The following is a 26,327-nucleotide window of genomic DNA, read 5'->3' on the forward strand; positions in this document are numbered from 1 at the left end:
ATGCACTCAAACATTTACACTCACTCACTCACTCAATCACTGTCACACTCTCACTCATGCGCTCACATTTACACTCACTCACTCACACTTTTACACACACTCACTCTCACACTTACTCACCCGCACACTCATGCACTCAAACATTTACACTCACTCACTCACTCAATCACTGTCACACTCTCACTCATGCGCTCACATTTACACTCACTCACTCACACTTTTACACACACTCACTCTCACACTTACTCACCCGCACACTCATGCACTCAAACATTTACACTCACTCACTCACTCAATCACTGTCACACTCTCACTCGTGCGCTCACATTTACACTCACTCACTCACACTTTTACACACACTCACTCTCACACTTACTCACCCGCACACTCATGCACTCAAACATTTACACTCACTCACTCAATCACTGTCACACTCTCACTCATGCACTCACACATTTACACTCACTCACACTTTTACACACACATGTGCACTCATTCATTTACACTCATTCACTCTCACTCATGCGCTCACATTTACACTCACTCACACTTTTACACACACTCACTCACTCACTGTCACACTCTCACTCATGCACTCACACATTTACACTCACTCACTCACTCACTCAATCACTGTCACACTCTCACTCATGCGCTCACATTTACACTCACTCACTCACACTTTTACACACACTCACTCTCACACTCACTCACCCGCACACTCATGCACTCAAACATTTACACTCACTCACTCACTCAATCACTGTCACACTCTCACTCATGCACTCACACATTTACACTCACTCACACTTTTACACACACACGTGCACTCATTCATTTACACTCATTCACTCTCACTCATGCGCTCACATTTACACTCACTCACACTTTTACACACACTCACTCTCACACTCACTCACCCGCACACTCATGCACTCAAACATTTACACTCACTCACTCAATCACTGTCACACTCTCACTCATGCGCTCACATTTACACTCACTCACTCACACTTTTACACACACTCACTCTCACTCACTCACCCCCACACTCGTGCACTCACACATTTACACTCACTCACTCAAACACTCTCACACTCTCACTCATGCGCTCACATTTACACTCACTCACTCACACTTTTACACACACACGTGCACTCATTCATTTACACTCATTCACTCTCACTCATGCGCTCACATTTACACTCACTCACACTTTTACACACACTCACTCTCACACTCACTCACCCCCACACTCATGCACTCACACACTCAAACACTCTCACACTCTCACTCATGCGCTCACATTTACACTAACTCACTCACACTTTTACACACACACTCACGCACACACGTGCACTCATTCATTTACACTCACTCACTCTCACTCATGCGCTCACATTTACACTCACTCTCACTCATGCACTCACATTTACACTCACTCACTTTCACACTATCACTCATGCGCTTACATTTACACTCACTCACTCACACTTTTACACACACGCTCACGCACACGTGCACTCATTCACTCTCACACTCACGCACTCATTCATTTACGCTCACTCATGCACACAAACACACTGACTCACACACTCACAGGCTGATTAACCAGTTCAAACACAGTTGTCTGTTGCCTGGGCAACCACTAATTTCACACTCATCTATGACTGCAAACACACCACAATCCTGCTGGGCTTTAAAAACATCCACATACATTTATCAAGAGGGCTTATATTCTATGCTCTGTTTAAATATATAGTATATGTCTATATAGAGAAGGGTGATCTTTAAATCTGTTAATAATGTTCTAACCTTCAGGCCATCCAAGATGAAGACGAGTTTGTTTCTTCATCAGATTTGGAGAATGCAGCATTGCATTAGTGTCTCATCAATGGATGCTCTGCAGTGAATGGGTGCTGTCAGAGTCCAAACAGCTGATAAAAACATCAGACTAATGCAATGCTACATTCTCCAAATCTGATGAAGACACAAACTCATCTACACAGAGTACTTTTAATTTTCAAAAAAGACTCAGAACTGAACAAATGTCAAAGGCATGATTTATCATTCAATCTAACAAATCACTAATCAGAGCTATTATAGTTAACAAACCAAAAAAAGGGTTATTTGAAATAAAATAAATGGTAACAGCTTATTTCAGCTAAGCTAGATCCAAATAAAACATTTTACCTAACCCTAACTCAAAATATTAATAAAACTAGAATAGTATCTAATTGATACTAAATATCAACGGTCATTAAATTTTTAATCACTGAGCTGAAAGACTTATTGAAAGACTATTGAAAGATCTATCACTATCTTCAAACAAACACAGAGGCCATGCATTATTAGAGTCATTATTCTGCAATTCCCTTCAGAGCTGCTAAAGCTGCAGAAATTACACACTTCACCTTTAAAAACTAGTTATAGCAGTTAATCAACAACAGCCTGCAGAAACATCTACACAACCAACCCAAGACATGCATTCAAACAGAAACAACACCGCGCTCGCTCAGATCAGACACTGTCTGCCTTTACACACACCTTTATAAATAGCTTATAAATCTCAGCAATTTCAAATCACACTATACAGGCGTTTCAGACAGAAACATCACAGCTCAGTTTTACATATGGTCCGAAATACCAGAAAAGGGACATTTTAAGCATGTTTTCAACAAAATGAGGGAGTCTGAGAACTCTAGAAGAAACAGAAATATCTGGATAGTTAGAAAAACATGGTTTCTGCAGGTTTTATGAAGGTGAATTTAAGACCAAAACCTGAAGGTTTAAAAAATTTGATAGATTAGATAGATGTTGATAACATGATTAGCTTGTTTTTAACATGATTGGCCTGTTACTAACATATTGCTGGTATGATTAGCATGTTGCTAGCAACGTTGCTATGTCTGATTAGCAAGAAACTAGCATGTTCCTATCACGTTGCTAGTATGACTAGCAGGTTTCTACCATGATTAGCAAGTTACTAGCATGTCGCTAGGATTTTTATAGCATGATTAAAATGTTACTACCATATTGCTGGCATGATTAGCATGTTGCTAGCATGATTAACATAACTAGCCTGTTGCTAGCATGACTAATATGTTTCTATCATGATTACTAGCTTGTCGCTAGCATGATTAACAAATTAACTAGCATGAATCGCAAATCACTAGCATGTCACTTACATGTTGTTAAGAAACTAGCATGTTGCTACCATGATTAGCATGTTGCTAGCATGACTAGCATGTTTCTACCATGATTAACAAGTTACTAGCTTGTCGCTAGGATTTTTCTAGCATGATTAAATTGTTACTAGCATATTGCTGGCATGTTGTTAGCATGATTAGCAAGAAACTAGCATGTTGCTAGCATGATTAGCAAATAACTAGCCTGTTTTGCTAGCATGACTAACAAGTGACTAGCATGTTTCTACCATGATTAGCAAGTTACTAGCTTGTCGCTAACATTTTTCTAGCATGATTAGCAAATGAACTAGAATGCTGCTAGCATGAATCGTAAATCACTAGCATGTCGCTAACAAGAAACTAGCATGTTGCTACCATGATTAGCAAGTCACTAGCATGTCAGAAGCTTTTTATTAACACGATTAACATGTTTCTAGCATGATTAACATGTTTTTTACCTGATTAGCATGCTAGTAGCATGTTGCTAGAATGACTAGCATGTTGCTAGCATGATTAGCGTGTTACAAATCTTTAAACGTTTTTATTTCCAACCATTTGAATTAGAATAAATAGATCCCTTATAAAGCATGTTTGTGTACCATCACTGGGGTGTTAATTATTAATCACATACGATCAAGTGCCTGATTATTAAATACGCTTCTGTTTTTAGGCTACATTTAACTTAAATAAAAATAACAAATTTCCTGCCACTAGTTAAGAGTTATTAAGTGTGGTCTGTATAAGAGAAGGATGAACAGGAAGTGACACACAAACCTCGATGGTGTCGGTCTGCTCGTGTGAGACGCCGTCTGCTCTCTGCTCCTCCACGCCTGATTCCAGCGTCTTCTTCTTCTTCTTCTTCTGCTTCTTCTGGCCATCGGACTGAGCTTTCCTCTGCCGGTACTCGGCCAGCTGAAGACACCAGACACAAACACACACATATGAGCGATAATAACAGCACAGAGACAAACGATAGTCTGGGAATGTGATAAAAAATGAGTTCAAACCCACGGTAAAGTGGCAGAGCCTGGTGAAGCTGAGCCGAATCATGTCTGATTGTTGATCTACACGGTCACCTTCCTGCGCTTCAACCGGATTACAGCACAGACGCCCATCAACACAGACATCTGCTTCATCAATATGCACCCGCACACGCTCACATCTATCAGTTTAGCCTTCATCTGAACCATAAATCATCTTCAGGAAGCAACACGAGCTCTAGAGATCTTGAGAAGTCAAACATGAACAGGGTTTGCCGTCTGACACTAAAGTGTGTTAAGAACCAGAGCAGCTCTGGATTAGACTTACTGACCTGGAAGTGTGCATTAAATCCCAGTGTTAACCCTTTTATTTTTGACCCGGAGAGGATTTCTTTTTCTTGTCAATGTTAGTTAATGTTATTTGCATCGGACTAAAACTTACAGACTTTAAATGCAAGATATATTAAGTTCCACTTTAGCACAAGCAAATATACTTCAGTATATCTTTAGTTGGACTTCTGCACAATTAAAGTGCATTAAGTATAAAATTTGCTTTCCGGTTTAGAAGTGCAATTGCATGGTATTTTGATTAAGTACGTAAATATGTAAATGTGTTTGCGGTATGCTTTGCATGAAATAAATGGATGTCAAATACATTTTAGTATATTTATTATTCACTAGGGACAGGCCTTGGTGTTTTGAGCTCATGCACCTCAGTCTTTGAGTGAAAAAGCATTATTTGTGGATAATTTTGGCTCATGAACTGAGGAGCTCAAGTTCATATCAGCAATGGATATGATCAATCAGATACAAAATGAAATACTAAACTTGTGCTATTTGGAAAAAAAAATACAACTTGGCAAAAAAGATTGAATGCAAGCTATTAAAATAAAAAATAAAAACCTTTTAACCAGGAATACCCAAATTGGTTAAGGATTCAAAACTTAAAAACCTGAGCTGGTTTTATCCGAAGCAACTTACATTGCATTTAAGTTAGACAGGGAATCAAACCCATGACCTTGGTGTTGCTAGCGTCATCCTGTACAGTTTGAGCTACATCTGATAGTCCCTCTTTTCTTATTTTTCAACCCTCCAACTTCAACTCAACAAATTCCCAAAAGGAAAAAAAAAATCAAGTGCCACCCTATGTTTTTTCTATTTAAACTTTTCTTTTTTAATACTGTACATTACAGGAGTAATGGGAGTTGCATCCCACACACAGCTGAACAGAACAACTGACAGAATAACAGCGTCTCTAATTCGACAACACACACACACACACATCACAGAACCAGCAGCTGAGAGAGAAATAAATGGCCACCTGTCTGTACACACACACACACACACACACACACACACACACTCATATAGACACACACAGACACACAGACACACACACACACACACACACACAGTTGTTGAATAAGAGAAGCACTTTAACCCTAACACTGCAATATTTCCATCAGACTCCAAACTACACGAGTTTACGGCCTGTTTTTTTTTTAAAGAAAAAAGGATGTGAAATACCACATGAATCTTCCTAAGAATGAATTGCAAAATGAAATGTATACCTCAAATAAACTGCAGCAGACAAAAGCTAATTTGCATAAAGCAAATCAATATTCAAATTAAAATATCAATCATTAAAATAAATTCGTCACAAAATGTTGCAAGCAAAAAAAACAGAAGCATAATGAAAGTGACTACAAATAGATAAAATGAAACATGAAAATTGACCTGAAATACTTTTCATTGTCCTAATTTATCATTATACTATCAACTAATATAAAACTACAGTGTCATTTATATTGCAGCTAAATTAAATAAAAAATATTTAATCATTTCATTATATTTATTTCAGTCTGTTAAATCCCTCGACAGAATAAAGAGAATATATAACAATGTATTTGGCAGATAAGTCGCATACATGTGAACTTGCATCAATGTACGTAAATGCACGTGCAACACACTCATAAATTAGTTTCTATATTGTAATAGTTAAATAAATCCATTTTCCTCTCTATAACCGTTGAACATCAGCATCACGGTGACATCTCACCCAGAAACTCCCTCTCAAACGCTCAAGAACACGAGTGAGAAACTCATTTCACATTTCCCAGAAAACCTCTTAACACCGGAGCCCAAATACAGCGGATTCGGGAAAAAAGCCTCTTTTGCTGTTACCATGGCAACGGAGCAGGACTCCCGCATGCACTTTTACATTATTTATGTAAAGAAGCAGAAAAAGAGCGTTCACACTAATATACGTCCATTACACTAAATGAACACTAATGAGTAGAGAGGAGAGAGAGTGTCTGGGATACAGCAGAGACTCCTGGGAAAGATCCAGCGGAGAAACAAAACAACTTCTCAAGATCAGCAGCTGTGAAAACATCCAGAGAAGAACAATAACATCCAGCCTCAGAGAGAGAACAAACCTCCATGATGATCCAAGCACGTTTACACTACTCCACTACACATTATAACTCATTATTACTCTGTTCCCACAGTTGAGTTTATAGCCCAAATTCTAACTAAAAAACAAATTGGACCTTTTTTCTTACAATTCTGACTTTTTCTTGCAAATCTATTATTTATTTAATTTTTTTTTGTTTATATCTCACAAATCAGACTTTTTTTCCCCTCACAATTCTTTTTTTCTCACAATTACGAGTTTCTCACAAATCAGACTTATTTTCTCGCAGTTTTGAGTTTATATCTCACAAATCAGACTTATTTTCTCGCAATTTTGAGTTTATATCTCACAAATCAGACTTATTTTCTCGCAATTACGAGTTTCTCACAAATCAGACTCATTTTCTCGCAATTTCGAGTTTCTCACAAATCAGACTCATTTTCTCGCAATTACGAGTTTCTCACAAATCAGACTCATTTTCTCGCAATTACGAGTTTCTCACAAATCAGACTCATTTTCTCGCAATTACGAGTTTCTCACAAATCAGACTCATTTTCTCGCAATTACGAGTTTCTCACAAATCAGACTCATTTTCTCGCAATTACGAGTTTCTCACAAATCAGACTCATTTTCTCGCAATTACGAGTTTCTCACAAATCAGACTCATTTTCTCGCAATTACGAGTTTCTCACAAATCAGACTTATTTTCTCGCAATTACGAGTTTCTCACAAATCAGACTCATTTTCTCGCAATTTTGAGTTTATATCTCACAAATCAGACTCATTTTCTCGCAATTACGCGTTTCTCACAAATCAGACTTATTTTCTCGCAATTACGAGTTTCTCACAAATCAGACTTATTTTCTCGCAATTACGAGTTTCTCACAAATCAGACTTTTTTTCTCGCAATTACAAGTTTATATCTCACAAATCAGATTTTAATTGTCCATTCAGATTTTTTTTCTCACAATTGTCAGTTTATTATCTCAGAATTCCAACTTTTATGGGTCACAAGATTCAATTCTGAGGGGAACTCTACGAGTCCTGAAGTAAAAATCTGAGAAAGCAATAGCAGGAGCTGGAACAGAAGCAATCGCACAGCTTGAAATTAACTTTAATTTGTTTTTCCCCACAAAGCCTGGCATTAATCTCTGGGTTATCTAATCAGCTCCCTGAGGTGAGCGTCCCCTGCTGACACCCGTTTGGCCTATTTGGAAAGACTGCGATTGCACTCTGTAAAATATAGGTCTGCTGTTACTTTAGAGCCGAACGCCCCGCTTCTGCTTTACTGTCCTCACGCCAGCTGAACAGCACCAGAACAAAAGAAGAAAAGAATAATAATGGAAAAGAAACAATGCTTGTATTCATCAAGGACACATCAAATAGTTTAAAAGTGACTGTTAAGACCATTTTACCATTTGCTTCAAATAAATGATATTCTTTGAACTTTCTATTCATCTGTGAATCCTGAAAAAAAAATGCATCACAGTTTCCACAGAAATATTGTGCAGCACGACTGTGTTCAACACTGATAATAATCAGAAATGTTTCTTGAGCAGTAAATCATCATATTCTCATGATTTCTGAAGATCATGTGACACTGAAGACTGGAGGAATGATGCTGAAAATACAGCGGAGCATCACAGAAATACATTACACTTAAAACAGATACTCACATAGAAAATTGTAATAAAAACTAAATAAAAATATTTAGTGTATACTAGATCAAATAAATGCAGCCCTGGTGAGCATTTCTTACCAACCCCTAATTTTGATTTGTAATAGTTCATCCTGTACTAAATGAAATGGCAATATCTCATTCTAGAATAAACATTATTATAAAAACCCAAGACACAAATGACCAGCGCATCCTCCACATGCCAAACAATCACTGAACAGGTCACACAAACATTCGGTGAGCGTGCACAGCTTTAATTAAGATCACCATGGCTGAGCGTGTAGGAGGTATTTAATTAGGCAGCCCGCTTTAGTTTATTATAATATCTCTTGAGTGACACTGACGGTGTTTATTGGCCAAGCCAATTATCCCAGCAGACTACTGATCGGGATTAACAAAGGTTTTTTTGTGCGCGTCTGAATACTGAAGGCCTGACCTCTTGTTAACAAGAGCTTTTAGTCTACAATCACAACACACACACACACACACACACATAAATTAACATCCTCAGATCTGGTGAAGACAGAAAACGCTTTCATTGCACGCTGGGTTGGAACAATTGATTTTACATAATGGAACGGACCTCGAGTTAAACAGGCGACTGGACACACGGCTCAAGGATTCAGGTCTGTATCAGTGTGTCTGAGGCCTCAGTTCTAATCTAATGAACAGGTCTGATAGTTTAACACATATCAGATTCAAAATCATTAATTGCTTAGAGTTACTTCACGTTTGCATGAATGCATCTGGGTCATTCCGTATCAAACCAACCAAATTTCACTTGGATACACTTTTTATTAAAGCAATTTATTTGAAGAAAGACAGACATAAATAGTGATAAAAGCCAAAATATTAAATGTCATGTATGACTATTTAGTGAGTAATGCACTGTGTTGTAGTTTAGTGACATTTATTATCATAAACTCAGAGCCAAGACGACTTCAGAAAGATGACAGAATCATTATGATATTTTCACACAGAGATTGGTAGCTCTTTTAGTAATATCTGCTAGCTTTAGCAATCTTTCTTACATTACACGACAACGGTGATGCATCAAAAATGGATAAAAAGCACTTTTTGTGTTTTTTTTCCCCCAGAGTTTGCATGCTTCTAACTAAAGAAGCATTAAAGATGTATTAATATCCTTTTAGATGTTGGTTCTTAACTAACTTTTCTTTCAGTAGCTTTATTTTAAAGGCCCTATAGTGAGTCACTTTGCATTTAAATACTCTATTTAAAGAGGAATGTCTGTAGAACAACAGCGTAGTATTGTTTGCCTCTTTCAAAGCAACTGCATTGAACATATCTGTCAAAGTGACAAAAATATTATTTTTGAAAATTCTGCATGCCTGTAACTCTACAAACACTGAAAATCAACTAATTTTACTAATGGACCTACCATTTTCTCAAGTAATTGTTCCTCTCTGTAACTTGGCTCCAAATCTCTGTCGGAAATGGTCATTTCAACCCCGTTTTACCAAATAATGGATTACTGATGAATGAAATATTTTAGCGTTCTTCTTCATTTATGTAAGTTGCATTGGAATGCCCCATCTAGATAAACTCACTACCTTAAACTTATTATTAATTCACCTTTAGGTTCAAGCAAAAACTGCTGCAACAACCTCAGCCTTGCATTTCTTCTTAAACAAAAAAATATAAAAATTCATGGATGAACACTGAAATAACATCCTGAAACACTGTATCAACCATCTAGCATGCAATGATCCGTGATGCAACAATTCTTATCATGCATCCTCTTCACTAATGCAGCGTTTCCATTTGGCAATGCCAGAAGACACTGACTGTTCTCCAGTCGAGTTCCTGAGAGCGTCTGAAGCACTTGCTAATGACACTGGCATGAAAACAGCGTGCACTGACAGCTGCTCTGAACAGCAAGCGTTCGGTGCAGCAAAACAAACAGTAGATCTGAGCCAGCACATGACACGCAGCGTCGCCATCAGGACATGCGGAGGTGTTGAACACATGAGTAAGGGGTCATGGGTCATCCGCTGAGTCTTTCACCACGCTGAAATGGTTTAGAAATCAAGATCTTTTGAAAGCCTTCACACCGTAAAGGGCAAGAATCCCTTTATGTGTTGTACAAACATACATCACAGCGCTGTGCAACACTCCAGTGATGAACTCGCATACTACACTGCAGATGCTTTTATCCAAACCAACTTTTCATTGCATTTAAGAAATGCATTTGATCAGTTCATGCATTGGAAATCAGGCCTAGGAACTTGAGAGGTCTGTTCAAGTGCAGAAATGTGAGGCATGGGAGAGATCCGGTGAAGCAATGGCTAGAAGATCCAGTCTCACAAGCCCATCCACATGCCCTCAGACTGTCTTTACATTCATCAGGACTAAACAAGCTGCAACAGCAGTCAGAATGACAACGACGCGGCCTTATCTGTTCATATATCAGGCGTTTTCATATATTATTATGCAAGAGAGGCACTGCATGACACTCAAAACAAACGCCACACTAAAACTCATAAAGAGAGAGTTTTACTCTAAGGTAAATGTGAAGTAATTCTCAGATTTGATTTACAAAGATGTAAATGACGGCAATGAGGTAAACATGAGGTAAATGTGACTTAAATCACAGATGTCAGTAATTTTTTGAGGTAAAATACAGGTCAATATGTGACACTTGACAACAGATCTATATAAATTCTATTATTTTTTTCCTCATATCTCAGTTATTTTCGGATGTAAATGTAAGGTAAAAAAGGGAAAAAGGAGGTCAAACTTGAATGAAATCACAGATGTCAGTTATTTTATGAGGTAAATGTGGGGTAAATGTCCGTTACATAAAAAATGTAAGGGGTTCTCTCAGGTACATGACAGCGATTGTGTAAAATTGAGGTAAAGATTTGATAAATATGAGGCAAATCACAGACAAAAGTTACTTTCTGAGGTAAATGTGAGGTAAAATTGAGATAAATACGAGTTAAATATAAGGCAAATCGCAGATGTCAGTTACTCTCTGAGGTAAAAGTGAGGTAAAAAGGTAAAATGGAGGTCAAATATGAGTGAAAACACAGATGTCAGTTACTCTGACATAAATATGAGGTGAAAAGGAGGTAAAAAGTGAGTGAAATCACAGATGTCATTTACTCTCTGAGGTAAATGTGAGGTAAAACTGTAAAAAGGAGGTCAAATGTGAGTGAAATCACAGCTATCAGTTACTCTCTGGGGTAAAAGTGAGGTAAAACGGTAAAAAGGATGTAAAACGTGAGTGAAATCACAGATGTCAGTTGCTCTCTGAGGTAAAAGTGAGGTAAAATTGTGGTAAAACAGTGAAATTAGATGTCAGTTGCTCTCTGAGGTAAATGTAAAAAATTTAAAAAGGAGGTAAAACAGGAGTGAAATCATAGATGTCAGTTACGCTGAGGTAAAAGTGCGGTACAATTCAGGTAATATAAAGGGAAATGAGAGTAAGTTCACACGTGTCAGTAGTTTTCTGAGATAAATGAAAGACCTGATGTCAAATGAAGGTAAACATAAGACAAATGTGAGTCACAGATGTCAGCAGTGGTTTAAATCTCAGTCAGGCGTTAAATTCTAGGTAAACTACAGCAATGAGGTAAAATCGAGGGAAATCTCAGGTGAGTATGATATTCTGGGCTAAACGTCAGCAGACAGGTAAAAATGAGGTAAAGATGAGGTAAATCTCACCTTGGCTTTGCCGGCCTGTAGTTTCTTCTGTCGCTCCTCGTCTTCCATCATCTCCGCGGTCCCTGCGGCTTAAACACGGACACACGCGCGTCATACAAGCGCCACCCGCACGCATACACGCCTAGCGCTAAACGCGGAGCGCTGACATATGCACCCGCCTCGACTCGGACGGTAAATCTGTGGCGTTTCCTCAGTCTTTTATTCGGGATTTGCTGTCACCGTCGCCGCCATGTTTCTCCACGTAAACACACGAGACCCGCGGCGCGGTGACGTCACGGAGCTCGCGCGCGCGCGCCTGCATTAAAGCCCTACACTGCAAACATCGCTATGCAAACAATACCAAACCAAACATTAATATAAATTATTAATATTTACATTTATGAGGTAAATCAACATGTGTGTATGCTCTTGTCGGCCTGTGTTTATGTAGACATCTATATGACGTCTTCATTACATCAGCATGATGTTTTTATATATATACAGTATATATAAATGTTTTTGGGTTGAATGGTAAGGGTACATAATGGGAAGGAACGTTACTTTTGAATGTTCCCTAAACATTCTGAAACAACAAAAATATTTCAGAAAAAACGTTCCATGGATGATGTATAAATAACGTTCTTTTATCTTACATTTTGAAAACACTATTAAAGATCATATAACTTTAACATTCTATTAACGTTACTAAAAGAACATTTTCCAAAGTGTTCTGAAAACACTCCCTCAGCTGTCTGACCTACATCAGCTTCATCTGAAATGTGAATTCATGTGAAATATTGTCCGTACCTTTAGCAGCTGGAGATGAAGGTCTATTCCTGCGGCCGGCCGGAGCTGAACAGCTGATGGTTTGACAGATCTTGAGTTCCACACATCTTCTCCTGGACAACCTTCACTTTCAGAGATCCAGGAGCCCTGAACGCTTGTCCTGTGAATTATTCATGTGAGATCAGGTTCAGAAACTCAAACACCTGCTGAGATGCCAAAATAACTCATGTACTCGACAGAAGAGAATCTCATGAGATCTTATCATGTCTGAGGAAATATTAGAAGCAAACTTCTCCATGTCATAGATCATGGAACTAAACTTTACAGTGGAAGAAAAGATTCTGTATAAAAACTGATAATGTCCTGGCAAAAAAGTTTACAGACTTTCCCTTCAATCCTGAAACATGCATAATTTAAAATGTGGGTAAATCCCTGTAAAAATTAAAAAATATATAAAAACAGAAATGTTTCTTTTGAAACAACAGCTGTTAAACATGGAGAAATATACTAAAATATTCACTAATTGTCACTCAGAAATTGCTTGTGAAATTCACAAATAATCACAAAGAAATCACAAGTTGGCAGCACACTGAATTAAATATGATATTTTGAAAGACTGAAATAGTATCTTCTTGTAAATCATGTTTTATTTACAGCTTTCAGCGTGAACCCATGAATGCATTGGTTATTGATTATGGATGGGTGCTGCTGCATGAAAGATCAGATTAGAGCTTCTGAATGATTTCACAAGAAGGATGCTTTCTTGATTCATGACATTTTGCATTTTAAGTGTGATCTAATTGTTATGATTTCTTATAGCATGAGCTGAGTCTGTGTGAATGAAAGCGTTTGTCCTAATTAAAGGTTTCAGTTGTGGTATCAGAAAGGAGCTGCTGTGGTGTCCATCTCACTGAGGCTGGTTTCAATAATGGAAGGGATCTGGAGCCGTATGAAATATGCATGAGACAGGGGCTCATCAAGGCCCATCTCAAGTGTTTCAGACATCTGGCATCCTCAGCCTGCAAACCTATGAACAAGCAGAAGGACTCATTTTATTAAAATCACAGTTCAGTGCACTTGTGCATTCGGCCTCCATGCACTCGCATATAAATGAACTGAATGAGTTTGAGCCAGCTGTGTGAACTCTGGAGCTGGTTTCTGCCACAGGATAAAAAATAACAAAAGCAACATTTTATCTCATAATTCAATTGTTTTCCTCACAAATCTGGGGGACAGAATTATGAGATATGTTTATTTTTTATACCGTGTCAGAAACGAAATAAAACAGATTTCTGAGACTTAGGCCTAAATTCAGAGAGAGAAGTCAGAATTTGCCGAATTTATAGAAAAAAGTCATAATTTCAAGATATAGACTCAAAATTCAGAGAAAAAAAAGTCATGATTTTGAGAAATAAACTCAGAATTCAGAGAAAAAAAATCATAATTTGAGATATAAACTCATAGAAAAGAGCTATAATTTCAAAATACAGAAAAAAAGTCATAATTGTGAGATATAAACCAAAAAGGTTATGAGAAAAAGTTATGATTGCAAGATCCTAAAGTCCTAATTTCTGTGGCTAAACTTCAATTGTAAACATCACATCCATAGACCTTCTTAAATAAATAAATCTCCTAATTATTCTCATATTTCGCAGTGTATTTTTCCACACGGCCCCTTGATGAGGACAGTATTAAAGGCATGTTGTTGTAATGTGTCCTCCGGAGCGGCAGGCGGCGCTGTGACTCACACTGAACACACACGAGTCTCTGCAGGAAACACCGAGCAGCGGCGCACACGTGCTCACATCGGTAGGTCAAAATAACTCCGCTGATATAAACACACACTGACAGAGAACAGTGTTCAAGAATAAGAGTTAAAACGAAAAGCCTATGTGTATAAACACGTAGATCTGTGTGTTTGTGATGTTCTGTTTCGCTGTATCACTTCAAGTCTTTCTATTTCCTCTCTGTGTAAACAGTCTCGGATGTTCATAGAAGTTTATTATTATTATTGATATGCCAGTGTTCTGTCATTGGTGTGTTTAATGCACAGATGACACATTAAAGATATAAAGGTTGATATTTGTATGTAATTATTCAGATAAGCCTCTTAATATGTGAGAATAAAACACTTCTTATAAACACGAGTAATATTTCACCTCTAAATTAAATAAGTGCTTTGCGTTAATAAAATAAGCCTAATTTAGTAGTTAAGTCATATTTATTTTTATAACACTTTATACAAAACAGTTTGTGTTAAAAAAAGCCTTGATCATGAATATCGGAAAGAATAAATTATGAATTGATTGATTCACAATTACATTAAAGTTGTGAAATAAAACCCTTTTTAAATTTAAAAATCAATAAATAATTTAATATCTGTCTATATAGTTTAACTTGATGCACTAAACTTTATGTTACTAATTTATGCTTATTTTATTGTAACTTATGTTTTACTTTTTTATTGGATTTGTTATGAAGCTTATGGAAATAAAAATAAAATATTAGTTATTTCTGTAAAGCACTTTAATTGTATAATGTGCTCTATAATTAAATACATGTGACGTGCCGAAACTAAAATTAATAAAAAATATTAAAAAACGAATAAAAATGACCAAAAAATAAACATTACTTGAACTTAAATTAAAATTAAAAAAAACATAAAAATTGAATTCAAAATATTCAGAAAAACCCTTAATAGTTTATCGTTAAATAGTTATAAAAACCTCAAACTATAAAATATATATATAAATATATATAAAACAAAAATATCTGAATCCAGCAACATTTCTCTTTTCATTTAGTTTAACTTCATGTACTAAAATAACTGAAACTTAAATTAAATGTATAAAAACTATAATATATAAATGTTTATATTAAAATATAAAAAATGTAAATACAAAAATAAAATTTTCAAAATAAGATGTGTGTGTGTGTGTTTATATTTAAATAAAAAATTACATATAAATACTTTTAAGTTTATATATAAAAAAATGTAAATATAAACAAATTACATTTCCAAAATATAATAGGTATATGTTTATATAAAAAAATTACATATACATATTTTAATATGTTTATATAAAAAGAAATATAAAAATTACATTTTCAAAATATATATATATGTGTGTGTGTGTGTGTGTGTGTTTATATTTAAATAAAAAAGTACATATAAATATTTTAATATGTTTATATAAAAGTGAATATAAAAATAAAATTTTCAAAATATTAAGAAAAACCATAGTAGCGTCTCAAGAACAGATTTTAAACTCAACTTACCAGACACTATTAGAGCTGAACTTCTTCTCGTATCAAACAGATGAGCTGAGTGATGCTACAGCGACAGATCCTGCACTTCCTGCGGCCCGTAAGAAGATGTGTGTCACTTCCTGTCCCCCCCCGCCCCTGCAGCTCCAAACACGCTCCTCCTCCAGAGAACGAGTCTCTGCTGGAGAACCTGTCCATCCTGGGAGTGGACCTGGCCTCGGCCCGCAGACGGCAGCCGGGCGTCCTGAGGAGACACCTGACTAATGAACAAGGTCTGGCGCACTTCCTGCAGAGCAAAGGAGCGGATCAGGAGACGGTGGCCAGCATCATCTCCCGCTTCCCGCGCTCCATTACACGCTCCTGCGAGCACCTGGAGGAGCGCTGGAGGCTCTGGAGGAACGTGTTCAGGAGCGACGCCGAGGTGCTGGGCGTCCTCTCGCGGTCGCCCGAGTCCTTCTTCCGCTCCAGCGACAACAAGAACCTGGAGGAGAACATCTGCTTCCTGATGACGCTGGGGATCACGGCTAGAGACCTGCACCGGCTGCTGACCACCGCGCCGAGGACCTTCTCCAACAGCGTGGAGCTCAACCGGAGCATGGTGGAGTTCCTGAAGAGCGTCTGCGTGAGCTTCGGCGGGAAGGACCCCGAGCGCTTCGCTCGAACCGTCATCTCCAGGAACCTGTACGTCTTCATCCGCAGCACCGGCCGCATCAGAGCCAACGTGGAGCTGCTCTCCAGATCCCTGAGGCTGAGCCAAGCCGAAGCGCTGGCGTTATTCCAGTCGCACGGCGCGCAGATCCTCGACGTCTCGCACGAGAGCCTGAAGAGGAACCTGGAGAGCCTGCGGACGAAGCTGCGCTCGCTGGGCTGCGGCGAGGACGAGCTCAAGAGGATGATCCTGAACTATTCCCTGGTGCTGTTCGTCTCGTCCGAGCGTCTGAACCAGAAGCTGGACTGTCTGATGGACGGAGGGATCCACGTGCAGCAGGTCGTGCAGAAGCCCAAGGTCCTGGACTTCAGCATCGACTGCATCAGACAGCGTCTGCACGACCTGCACGGACTCGGATACGACTTCCAGAAGAGCGGCATCGCTGTGTTAGACTCCAGCAGGAAGCGCTTCCTCGCTAAACTGGAGAGACTGAGCTCGGCCGAGAACGAAGAGGCACGCTCGCCTTCGTGAGATCACGTGTGGGGTTTAATTTATTAATTTATGTTCTTAAGAAGTGTCTTCGGCTCATCAAGGCTGCGTTCATTTGTTCAAAAATACGGAAAAATTACAGTAATCTTGCATAATGTTATTAGAATATAAAATAATGGTTTCTATTTCGATATCTTTTAAAATATAATTTATTTCTGAGATGCAACGCTGAATTTCCATCATCATTGCTCCAGTATAAAGTGTCACATGATCTTTTAGAAATCGTGATAATATACTGATTTATTATTTTAGATTTAACTTTTTTTTTGGAAACTGCTGTATTTTTTTTTTTTCAGGATTCTTTGATGAATAAAAAGTTAAATAGCACAGCATTTAATCAAAATATAAATGTTTTTTAACAATATAAATCTTTGCTATCACTTTTTATCATTTTAACACATCCTCACCGAATCAAAGTTTTAATTTCTTTTAAAAGAAAGAATATAAATGTACTGACCCCAAACATTTGAACTGTAGTGTATATTGTTAGAAAAGATTTATGTTTTAAATAAATGCTCTTCTTTTTAACTTTTTATTCATCAAAGAATCCTGAAGAAAAGTATCACAGTTTCCACAAAAATTTCATTTTCAGTACTGATAATAAATCATCATATGTTCATGATTTCTGAAGATCGTGTGACACTGAAGACTGGAGGAAAATACAGCTGCACATCACAGAAATAAATTACACTTTAATGTATATTAAAATAGAAAAATGTTATTTCACATCATAGTAATATTTCACATTATTACTGTTTTTTTCTGTGTTTCTGAGCAAATAAATGCAGCCTTGATGAGCAGAAGACACTCCTGTAAAAACATTAAATATAATTCTGATTCCAGTGTTCATTTAAAATGATTTATTTTCTTTAAATATTTCTTTTTCATCCAAATAGTTGTGAGAAATGAGTTAATAAACAAATACGATTAATGAGCTGAATCAGGAGAAATGCACTAGAAGACTCTGTATATTGTTTGTTCAAGAACATTAAAACCCCTATATTTGTAGCTTGTGTTCGTTTGAATTATATATTCATCTATAATGATTTTTTGTTTCACTACAAAGTTAAATATTAGATTGATGAAGTCAGCATACCAAAAATATATGACTAAATGTGTAAAAACGATGATTTAAGTTGTTTTAATTGATACTTGTTTGTGTAATGCTGAAAAAAAGTCTGAAAATCTAAATGAATCAAAGAAGAAGAGATGTTAATGAATGCACGCGCGTCGCCTTATTCACAAATGCGCGTGCACATTCTAATGCACTGGTTACATTAATTGTTTGATGGAAATTTATTGCTCGGGACAATGTGTTACACTGACATTATGCTACTTTAAGAAAGTGCTGGGAGCTTTACTGTTTCGTGCTTCTGGTTCGTTTATCCTCCTGCTATGTTTGATCCGGGTCGTGCAGAAGCGGAACTGCGCCGCGGTGTGTCCGTGTTTCCGGTCGGACACGTTTGAGCGTCGCGCAGTCGCAGATCGCATGTGCGGACCGAGTCTTCACTGGCAGGTGGGTAAAGATCAATAAACATGATCAGATATGAGTCTGAATCTATCGTAGAGCTGCTGTATGATCGCTGTTATATTCGACACATGCACGCGCCTCACATACGCGGTTTGTTTTCGACTCTCAGACACTTTTAACCCTTTTAATCCCGTCGGTCTCAGGAAAACCAGTCTCGAGGCTATAGACTTTAAAGGTTTTAATTTGAGATTTTTCAGTTTAAGGCCAATTATAATCACAGTGACTTATAAAGTTAACTTTATTTCATAAACAGTTTCTCATCTGAGCCTGAAATGAAACTTTGTGTATGTAATAACGATTGTTTTTGATCTTTTAGAGACACCACCGACCCTGAAATAATATAATCCTCATAATATAAAGATCATATCACATTAACTGGAAAATATTTAATGTTAGTAATTTTTTTTACACATTATAGTGTTGTACTATTAGGTTTATTATTGCTTTATTTTCTCATTTTATAATAGTATTTCATATTTTATTTACTTTTATATCTATTTTTTTTTACCAGTTTCTTTTCATTAATTTTATTAAAATATATTTGTAAAATTATTTTATATTTTTAACAATTTTCTTTAGAAAATGATCTTTATCTTTTTATTTAAAATATTATAGTAGATTTTTTATCTATTTTTATTTCAGTCACATTTTAATCATTTGTTCATCTTTATATATTTCTTAAATATTTCTTTAGATATTTTAATTTTTAATGTATTTCAATAGATTTTTTAATAAATTTTTTATTTCAGTCACATTTTAATAATTTATCTTAATTTTTTTTTTATTTCTTTAGATATTTTATCCTTTTATTTTAAATATATTTTAATAGTTATTTTTTCCTATTTTTATTTCAGTCAAATATTTAATATTTGAAGCTGTTCTCTCGACTGTCCCTCAGTTTAAAAGCCCCAGTGTTATCTTCATCACATGTAAATGGACTGGTCACTGTTCATATGTGAAGATGGATGTTTCTACACAGAACCCTGTTTTCTTGACCAGTGCAGGTGTGTGTGTGTGTGTGTGTGTGTGCAGGTGTGTGTTGAGGATGGAGTCGGCTGTGGAGCAGCAGAGAGGCACAGCGCTCATTAAAGAGCAGTAGGTCACACACACATCAGCTCTTGATTGATAATCAATCCCAGGTTCTCTGAGTGTTTCTACATCTCTCCAGGTTCCTCACCACTAAAGACAAGTTCCATGAGTTTCTGGCGTCGGGCCGGCCGCGTCCGAGCAGAGATGAAGCAGACGGAGACTCGGAGGAACCCTCGGGAGAACCAGAGAAGAAGAGAGTCAAGCTGGACAGAGATGAAGACGAGAAGAAGAAGAAGAAGAAGATGAGAGGACAGAATAAATCCAGACCTCACATCAAACCTCAGAGCTATGAAGAGAGACGGCTGTGTCCCTCCATCGTCCAGGTGCACACACTATATATCTATATGTGCATATGCATATCTATGTAAAAACCAGTAAGTTGTGTGACTGAAGCAGATGTGTGTGTGTCTCTTCCAGGAGCGAGACACTAAGTGCTTCTACGGAGATAAATGCCGCTTCCTGCACGATGTGAGCGAGTACCTGTCCAGTAAAGCGGAGGATCTGGGCGATCAGTGTCCCCTGTTCAACAGCTTCGGATGGTGTCAGTACGGAGTCACCTGCAGGTTCTCTAAAGCTCACACCAGCCCCGAGCTGAAGAACCTGAGGAACCAGGATGTGTGCGGACGCTCCACAGACACCGTCACCAACCTCCTGGACAAAGATCTGCAGAGACGCCTGCGGAAGAAGCAGGAGCGCTTCCCCGGAGCCGAGGCGTTCCTGAAGAGCGTCGGCCGCGGAGAGAAACCTGCTGCTCATGGAGCGGACACAACGGTTCGGCTGCTAAACACATGACACGAAACCTCAGATTTATCAGACAGCTGAGGAAAGCAAAGTTTTTTCTCCTGGATTGCAGGATGCTGCTGGTGCTCCGGTGAAGACGCTGGGGCCGATCACAGACGCTGACATCATCAAGCTGCGCCCGTCTGAAAAGAAACAGGTTCGTCTGGAAGAACATACTACTTTATTTACTTTATTTAGTTTTTATTTTCTTGATCTTTTACTTATATTTTATTGAAAATATTTAATTTAATTTAATTTTAATTTATTTTTTATTCCTCGATGCATTATTGTTTTGCATGCCACAATAGAAATCAGCTGGATATATCACAAATATTTTATTTTATTTTTTACCCCTCAATGCAATGTGGTTTCACACTTTTATAAATTTTATTTTTATTAAGATTTTTATTACTACTCTATGCATTATCGATTTGCATCTTGCAGTAGATTTAATATCACAAATTTGTATATATTTATTTATATACACATCAGTGCATTATTAATGCAAAGCCAAGTGGATGTTATATCCCAAATGTAATTAATTTATTAGTTCATAATGCATTATTGATTTGTGTCCCAGAATGCAAAGCCACCAGATGTGCTATGACACATGTATTTTTCACATGACGTATCTCATGTATCTGAAGTCTGTGATTTTTCACTCTCAGGTGGACTTCAGAGACAAGCTGTATCTGGCTCCTCTCACTACGGTAAACTCTCTGTGTTACTCTTCATGTACGCTCGGTAAGAACCCGGTTTATTCCGTGTGTGTGTGTGTGTGTGGTGCAGTGTGGGAATCTGCCGTTCAGGCGCGTGTGCAAGCGCTTCGGAGCAGACATCACGTGTGGAGAGATGGCCATGTGCACGAACCTGCTGCAGGGTCAGACGTCTGAATGGGCTCTGCTCAAGAGACACGCTTCTGAAGATCTGTTCGGCGTTCAGGTACGAGACTCGGTCATGACTCACATCACTGCAGGAACACATTATAGCTGCAAGAGTTTAAACTGGGTTTGTCTAATAAACATAGCGATTGAAAATGGGATTTGAAGAAGTAGTTCCAGTTTGTTGGGCTGAGAAATGTAGTGCATTTATTAATTTGCATCGTTCATACAAATAAACCAGATGTGACATCTCACATTTTGATTAAATATTATTTATTCATTTATTTTCTTCTAAATGCATTATTGATTTGCATACCACTGGATGTGATATTACAAATTAATTCCATATTATTTTATTTATTTATTTTTTATTGTTTGATGCATTATTGCCTTCCATCCCACAATGCGAATCAACCAGATGTGATTTATTTTATTTATTCTCATTACAGGAAGGTTTAAAATCCAATTAATTAAATAATGAATTAAATGGCAGCCTTTGCAGTTTAATAATCACACTGATTTCGGATTTCGTTCAAGGCTCATAATGTCAAACTGTGTCCATGTGTTGATACGTTATCACTATTAATTAACCTCATGTTCCTGTGAAATAATAAAACCACACATACAACTACATAAAAAGACATGTTATGAAACAGTAGAATTGATGCAGACATGAATGGTTTGTACTCTTGCTCAGTTATTATATTTGTTAATTCTCACACAGTTGGAAGGCTGTTTTCCGGACACGATGACCCGATGTGCCGAGCTGCTCAATCAGTACGTCGATGTGGATTTTGTGGATATAAACTCGGGCTGCCCCATCGACCTCGTTTACAAGAAGGTGATTTGCTGAAAACGAGGCCATTTAGCTGCTTTTTGAGATTCCTTTAGGGCTTTAAAGTCTATAAAGGGTTGTGTTATTTAGTGTTTTGTGATTTTTGGCAATGGAAAGCAGTTAGTTAAGCAGCGGTTGACTGATTTCTGTGTCTTCAGGGCGGAGGATGTGGCCTCATGACACGAACCAGCAAGTTTGAGCAGATCGTGAGGGGAATGACCTCTGTAAGTGTTTTCTCTGTGTTGAGGCATGTTTCGGGGGGACGTGTCACTCACTGTCGTATTCACAGGTGCTGGACGTTCCTCTCACGGTTAAGATCCGCACCGGAGTCCAGCAGAACTGCAACATCGCACACAAGCTGATCCCCGAGATGAAGAAGTGGGGCGTGTCACTCGTCACGGTACAAACCTGACACTGGGCTTCTGTAGAAGACACACTGACTTGCTCTTAAAGGAATTAACCGTTAAGGGCACACAATACGTCATTATAGTCACTACATGTTTATGTCTTCTACTAGCAACACTTCAGTTTACTTTTTTAATTAATTTAACTAAAAAATACTGAAATAACTTACTGAACTACAAAAACTGATGCTTTACTCAGTATTTCTGATATTTTCAAATCTCTAGAAATTTAAATCGAAATACATTTATCTTAAGCAGTCCTTTTTTTAAAGCAATTCTGAGTTTATATCTCGCAATTCCCTTTTTTTCTCGCAATTCTGATTTACGTCTTACAATTCACTTTTTCTTGCAATTCTGTTTTTGTGCAATTTCCATTTTTCCCTAATTCTGATTTACATCACAATTCTGAGATCGTTGCACAATTAAAAAAAATTTCGCGCAATTCTGACTTTTTCACAATTACCTTTTTAATCTCGCAATTCTGATTTTGTTGTGCAACAACCAATTTTTCTTGCAAAATCTGACTCTCATAATGCGATTTTTTTTTTCCCTCACAATTCTGATTTACATCTCACAATTGAGTTTGTTGCGCATTTCCCATTTTTTTCTCGCAATTCTGACTTAATCTCACAATTCTGATTTACATCTCGCAATTGAGTTTGTTGCGCATTTCCCATTTTTTTCTCGCAATTCTGACTTAATCTCACAATTCTGATTTACATCTCGCAATTGAGTTTGTTGCGCATTTCCCATTTTTTCTCGCAATTCTGACTTAATCTCACAATTCTGATTTACATCTCACAATTGAGTTTGTTGCGCATTTCCCATTTTTTCTCGCAATTCTGACTTAATCTCACAATTCTGATTTACATCTCACAATTGAGTTTGTTGCGCATTTCCCATTTTTTTCTCGCAATTCTGACTTAATCTCACAATTCTGATTTACATCTCACAATTGAGTTTGTTGCGCATTTCCCATTTTTTTCTCGCAATTCTGACTTAATCTCACAATTCTGATTTACATCTCGCAATTGAGTTTGTTGCGCATTTCCCATTTTTTCTCGCAATTCTGACTTAATCTCACAATTCTGATTTACATCTCGCAATTGAGTTTGTTGCGCATTTCCCATTTTTTCTCGCAATTCTGACTTAATCTCACAATTCTGATTTACATCTCACAATTGAGTTTGTTGGGCATTTCCCATTTTTTTCTCGCACTTCTGACTTAATCTCACAATTCTGATTTACATCTCGCAATTGAGTTTGTTGCGCATTTCCCATTTTTTCTCGCAATTCTGACTTAATCTCACAATTCTGATTTACATCTCGCAATTGAGTTTGTTGCGCATTTCCCATTTTTTCTCGCAATTCTGACTTTATATCTCACAATTCTTTTTCATCTCGCAATTCCTTTTTTTTTACTTGCAATTTTTATATTCTCTCATAATTCTTACTTTCTAAGTATACATCTGGCAGTTCTGATTTTTTTCTTGCGAGTTTATGTCTCACAATTAGAATTGTACTGGAAAACAGGGCAAAAACATTTAGGAAGCTATTGATTTTTTGACTTAATGAATTTAAGACTTTGTTCTGATTCAAGACCTTTTAACGATTCAATCATCGTTTACTCGCCGTGATCAGGCCGTGTTTGTTTCTCCGCAGTTACACGGCAGATCACGCGAACAGCGTTACACGAAGTCGGCTGACTGGGAATACATCGACACCTGCTCAAAACTGGCCGCTCCTGTACCATTGTTCGGTAAATACACTGACGCAGACAGAAGATGCAGATTCGAGTGCAAACGTTTGACAGTGCTGCTGTTTCCTGCAGGTAACGGAGATATCCTGTCGTATGAAGACGCCATGAAGGCCAGAGAGACTGGAGTGTCTGGGATCATGGTGGCCAGGTCAGTCTGCATCATCATCATCATCATCATCATCTGTAACGGCTCTGAATGAACTACTTCCTGTTTGCAGGGGTGCGCTGATCAAGCCGTGGCTCTTCACTGAGATCAAGGAGAACAGACACTGGGACATTTCCTCCGGAGAGCGTCTGGACATCCTGCGAGACTTCACCAACTACGGCCTCGAGCACTGGGGCTCCGACACGCAGGGCGTCGAGAAGACACGCAACTTCCTGTTGGAGTGGCTCTCCTTCCTGTGCAGGTGATGGGTTTAATATATATATCTCAGGTTCCTTTGAGATTTTCCTATAGGGTTTTAGAAAGGGTTTTTCAATTTATGAGCCTGTAATGAACATAACTTGATATTTTGTTCTACAATAATATGAGAAACTCTTTGTATTTGTGTTGTGTTCAGGTATATTCCTGTGGGTCTGTTGGAGCGCGTCCCGCAGAAGATCAACGAGCGTCCGCCGTTCTACATGGGCCGAGATTACATGGAGTCTCTGATGGCCAGCCAACACGTGGACGACTGGATCCACATCAGGTCAGTTTACAGTCTTTCTGATCAGAAACAAAACAGTTAAGGAATGCAATAAAAAGATCCTGGATCTGCTGCTTAAAACATGAATCAAACAGATCCAGTTAGTCTAATATTGTTAAATGTATTAATACATGTCTATGTATTTTTTGCAGTGAGATGCTGTTGGGTCCCGTACCTAAAAACTTCAGTTTTCTGCCCAAACACAAAGCAAACGCTTATTAATGACTTCCAGCTGCAGTTAAAGTCTATGGTTATTGAACAGAATGCTTTTTATTTTCATTATACATCTAGTTTATGGATTTCATGATTTAAGTGGAAGCTGTTTATATTCAGGTTGAGTTTTAAGTGTGTGTGTGTGTGACGCTGAATGTTTAAAGCAGAACGGATCGACAGAATAAAACTGTAAATCATGATGTTCTTCTGCCTTCACTGATGATTTAATTAAAGAGAATAAAGTCAGATACTCACTAATGACTGCAGCTCACATTTAATCACCTGTTGCATCTGAAGAGATCATGTGCTTTAGTGAAGAACACACATTGACATGGCATTTTGTACAATTAGCATTATATAATGAACGCACAACAAGAGTGTTTTAACTGTGCCAGTGTTTATTATTAATGATCAGTGATTTCATTCAGATTACACAAACTCAGACAACTCACTGAATTTAGTGCTTTTATTAAACGAATGCCAAATGTTCTGTGATACAAACCCTCAGGCTGCACCAATCACAGCCTCCGAAGATCATGTGGGCGGAGCTACTGTCAGAGGAGGAGGGGTTTGTCACACACAAACACAAATGTGAAACTGACCTCTGACCTGTGATTTTAGGCAGTGAAAATTCAAATTCAAGTCTGTTTCTGCCACCAAATGTAAAAAACTATATATATATTTTTGTCTCATAATATATAGAGAAAAAGTCTTGTGCAATATAAAGTCCAAATTGTTATATAAAAATATTTCACAATTACTCTTCTAAGACGTGATGGAAACAGACTTCCATAGTAAATGATCTAAAAACCAGTCATGGAGTTTCTTTAAGGTTGCTTTGCATCAAAAGTTTAGAAGAATAAAAATATGCATTTTTTTTTGCATTTGAAATGCAAATTGTGAATATTTGACTATATTAAAGCTTCAGCAGTCACCAGTACTTCTTCTAGGGTCTTGACATCTTCTGTCT

The 26,327-nt window shown here is 37.6% G+C and overlaps 3 protein-coding genes across 3 annotated transcripts in view; 2 read left to right on the forward strand and 1 right to left on the reverse strand.

The window, feature by feature from the left end:
* The window catches only part of LOC132104819 (A-kinase anchor protein 9-like), a 62,112-nt gene extending 49,891 nt beyond the window's left edge, over positions 1-12,221 (reverse strand). Inside the window, exons 1-2 of the mRNA XM_059510350.1 lie at positions 11,950-12,221; positions 3,963-4,100 (exon numbers count right to left, since the gene is read on the reverse strand). Coding sequence (XP_059366333.1) covers positions 3,963-4,100; positions 11,950-12,000 — 189 coding nt within the window. The 5' untranslated portion in view covers positions 12,001-12,221. The remainder of the gene's footprint in view (positions 1-3,962; positions 4,101-11,949) is intronic.
* Positions 12,222-14,386: 2,165 nt separating this feature from the next.
* LOC132103848 (transcription termination factor 1, mitochondrial) lies at positions 14,387-18,187 on the forward strand. The gene is made up of 2 exons (XM_059508899.1): positions 14,387-14,527; positions 16,034-18,187. Exon 2 carries the CDS (start codon positions 16,046-16,048, stop codon positions 17,159-17,161), a length of 1,116 nt encoding a protein of 371 aa, XP_059364882.1. The 5' UTR covers positions 14,387-14,527; positions 16,034-16,045; the 3' UTR covers positions 17,162-18,187.
* A 438-nt stretch (positions 18,188-18,625) lies between these two features.
* On the forward strand, positions 18,626-25,443 carry dus3l (dihydrouridine synthase 3-like (S. cerevisiae)). The gene is made up of 15 exons (XM_059508900.1): positions 18,626-18,695; positions 19,729-19,805; positions 19,879-20,122; positions 20,217-20,570; positions 20,653-20,736; positions 21,248-21,289; positions 21,369-21,521; positions 22,185-22,301; positions 22,454-22,519; positions 22,585-22,695; positions 24,362-24,458; positions 24,531-24,606; positions 24,677-24,865; positions 25,019-25,147; positions 25,297-25,443. The coding sequence occupies exons 1-15, from the start codon at positions 18,669-18,671 to the stop codon at positions 25,364-25,366; spliced, it is 1,836 nt and encodes a 611-aa protein (XP_059364883.1). The 5' UTR covers positions 18,626-18,668; the 3' UTR covers positions 25,367-25,443.
* Positions 25,444-26,327: the final 884 nt, after the last annotated feature.

This window comes from Carassius carassius, chromosome 25 (assembly GCF_963082965.1).
Source record: "Carassius carassius chromosome 25, fCarCar2.1, whole genome shotgun sequence".
NCBI classification, from domain to species: domain Eukaryota; kingdom Metazoa; phylum Chordata; class Actinopteri; order Cypriniformes; family Cyprinidae; genus Carassius; species Carassius carassius.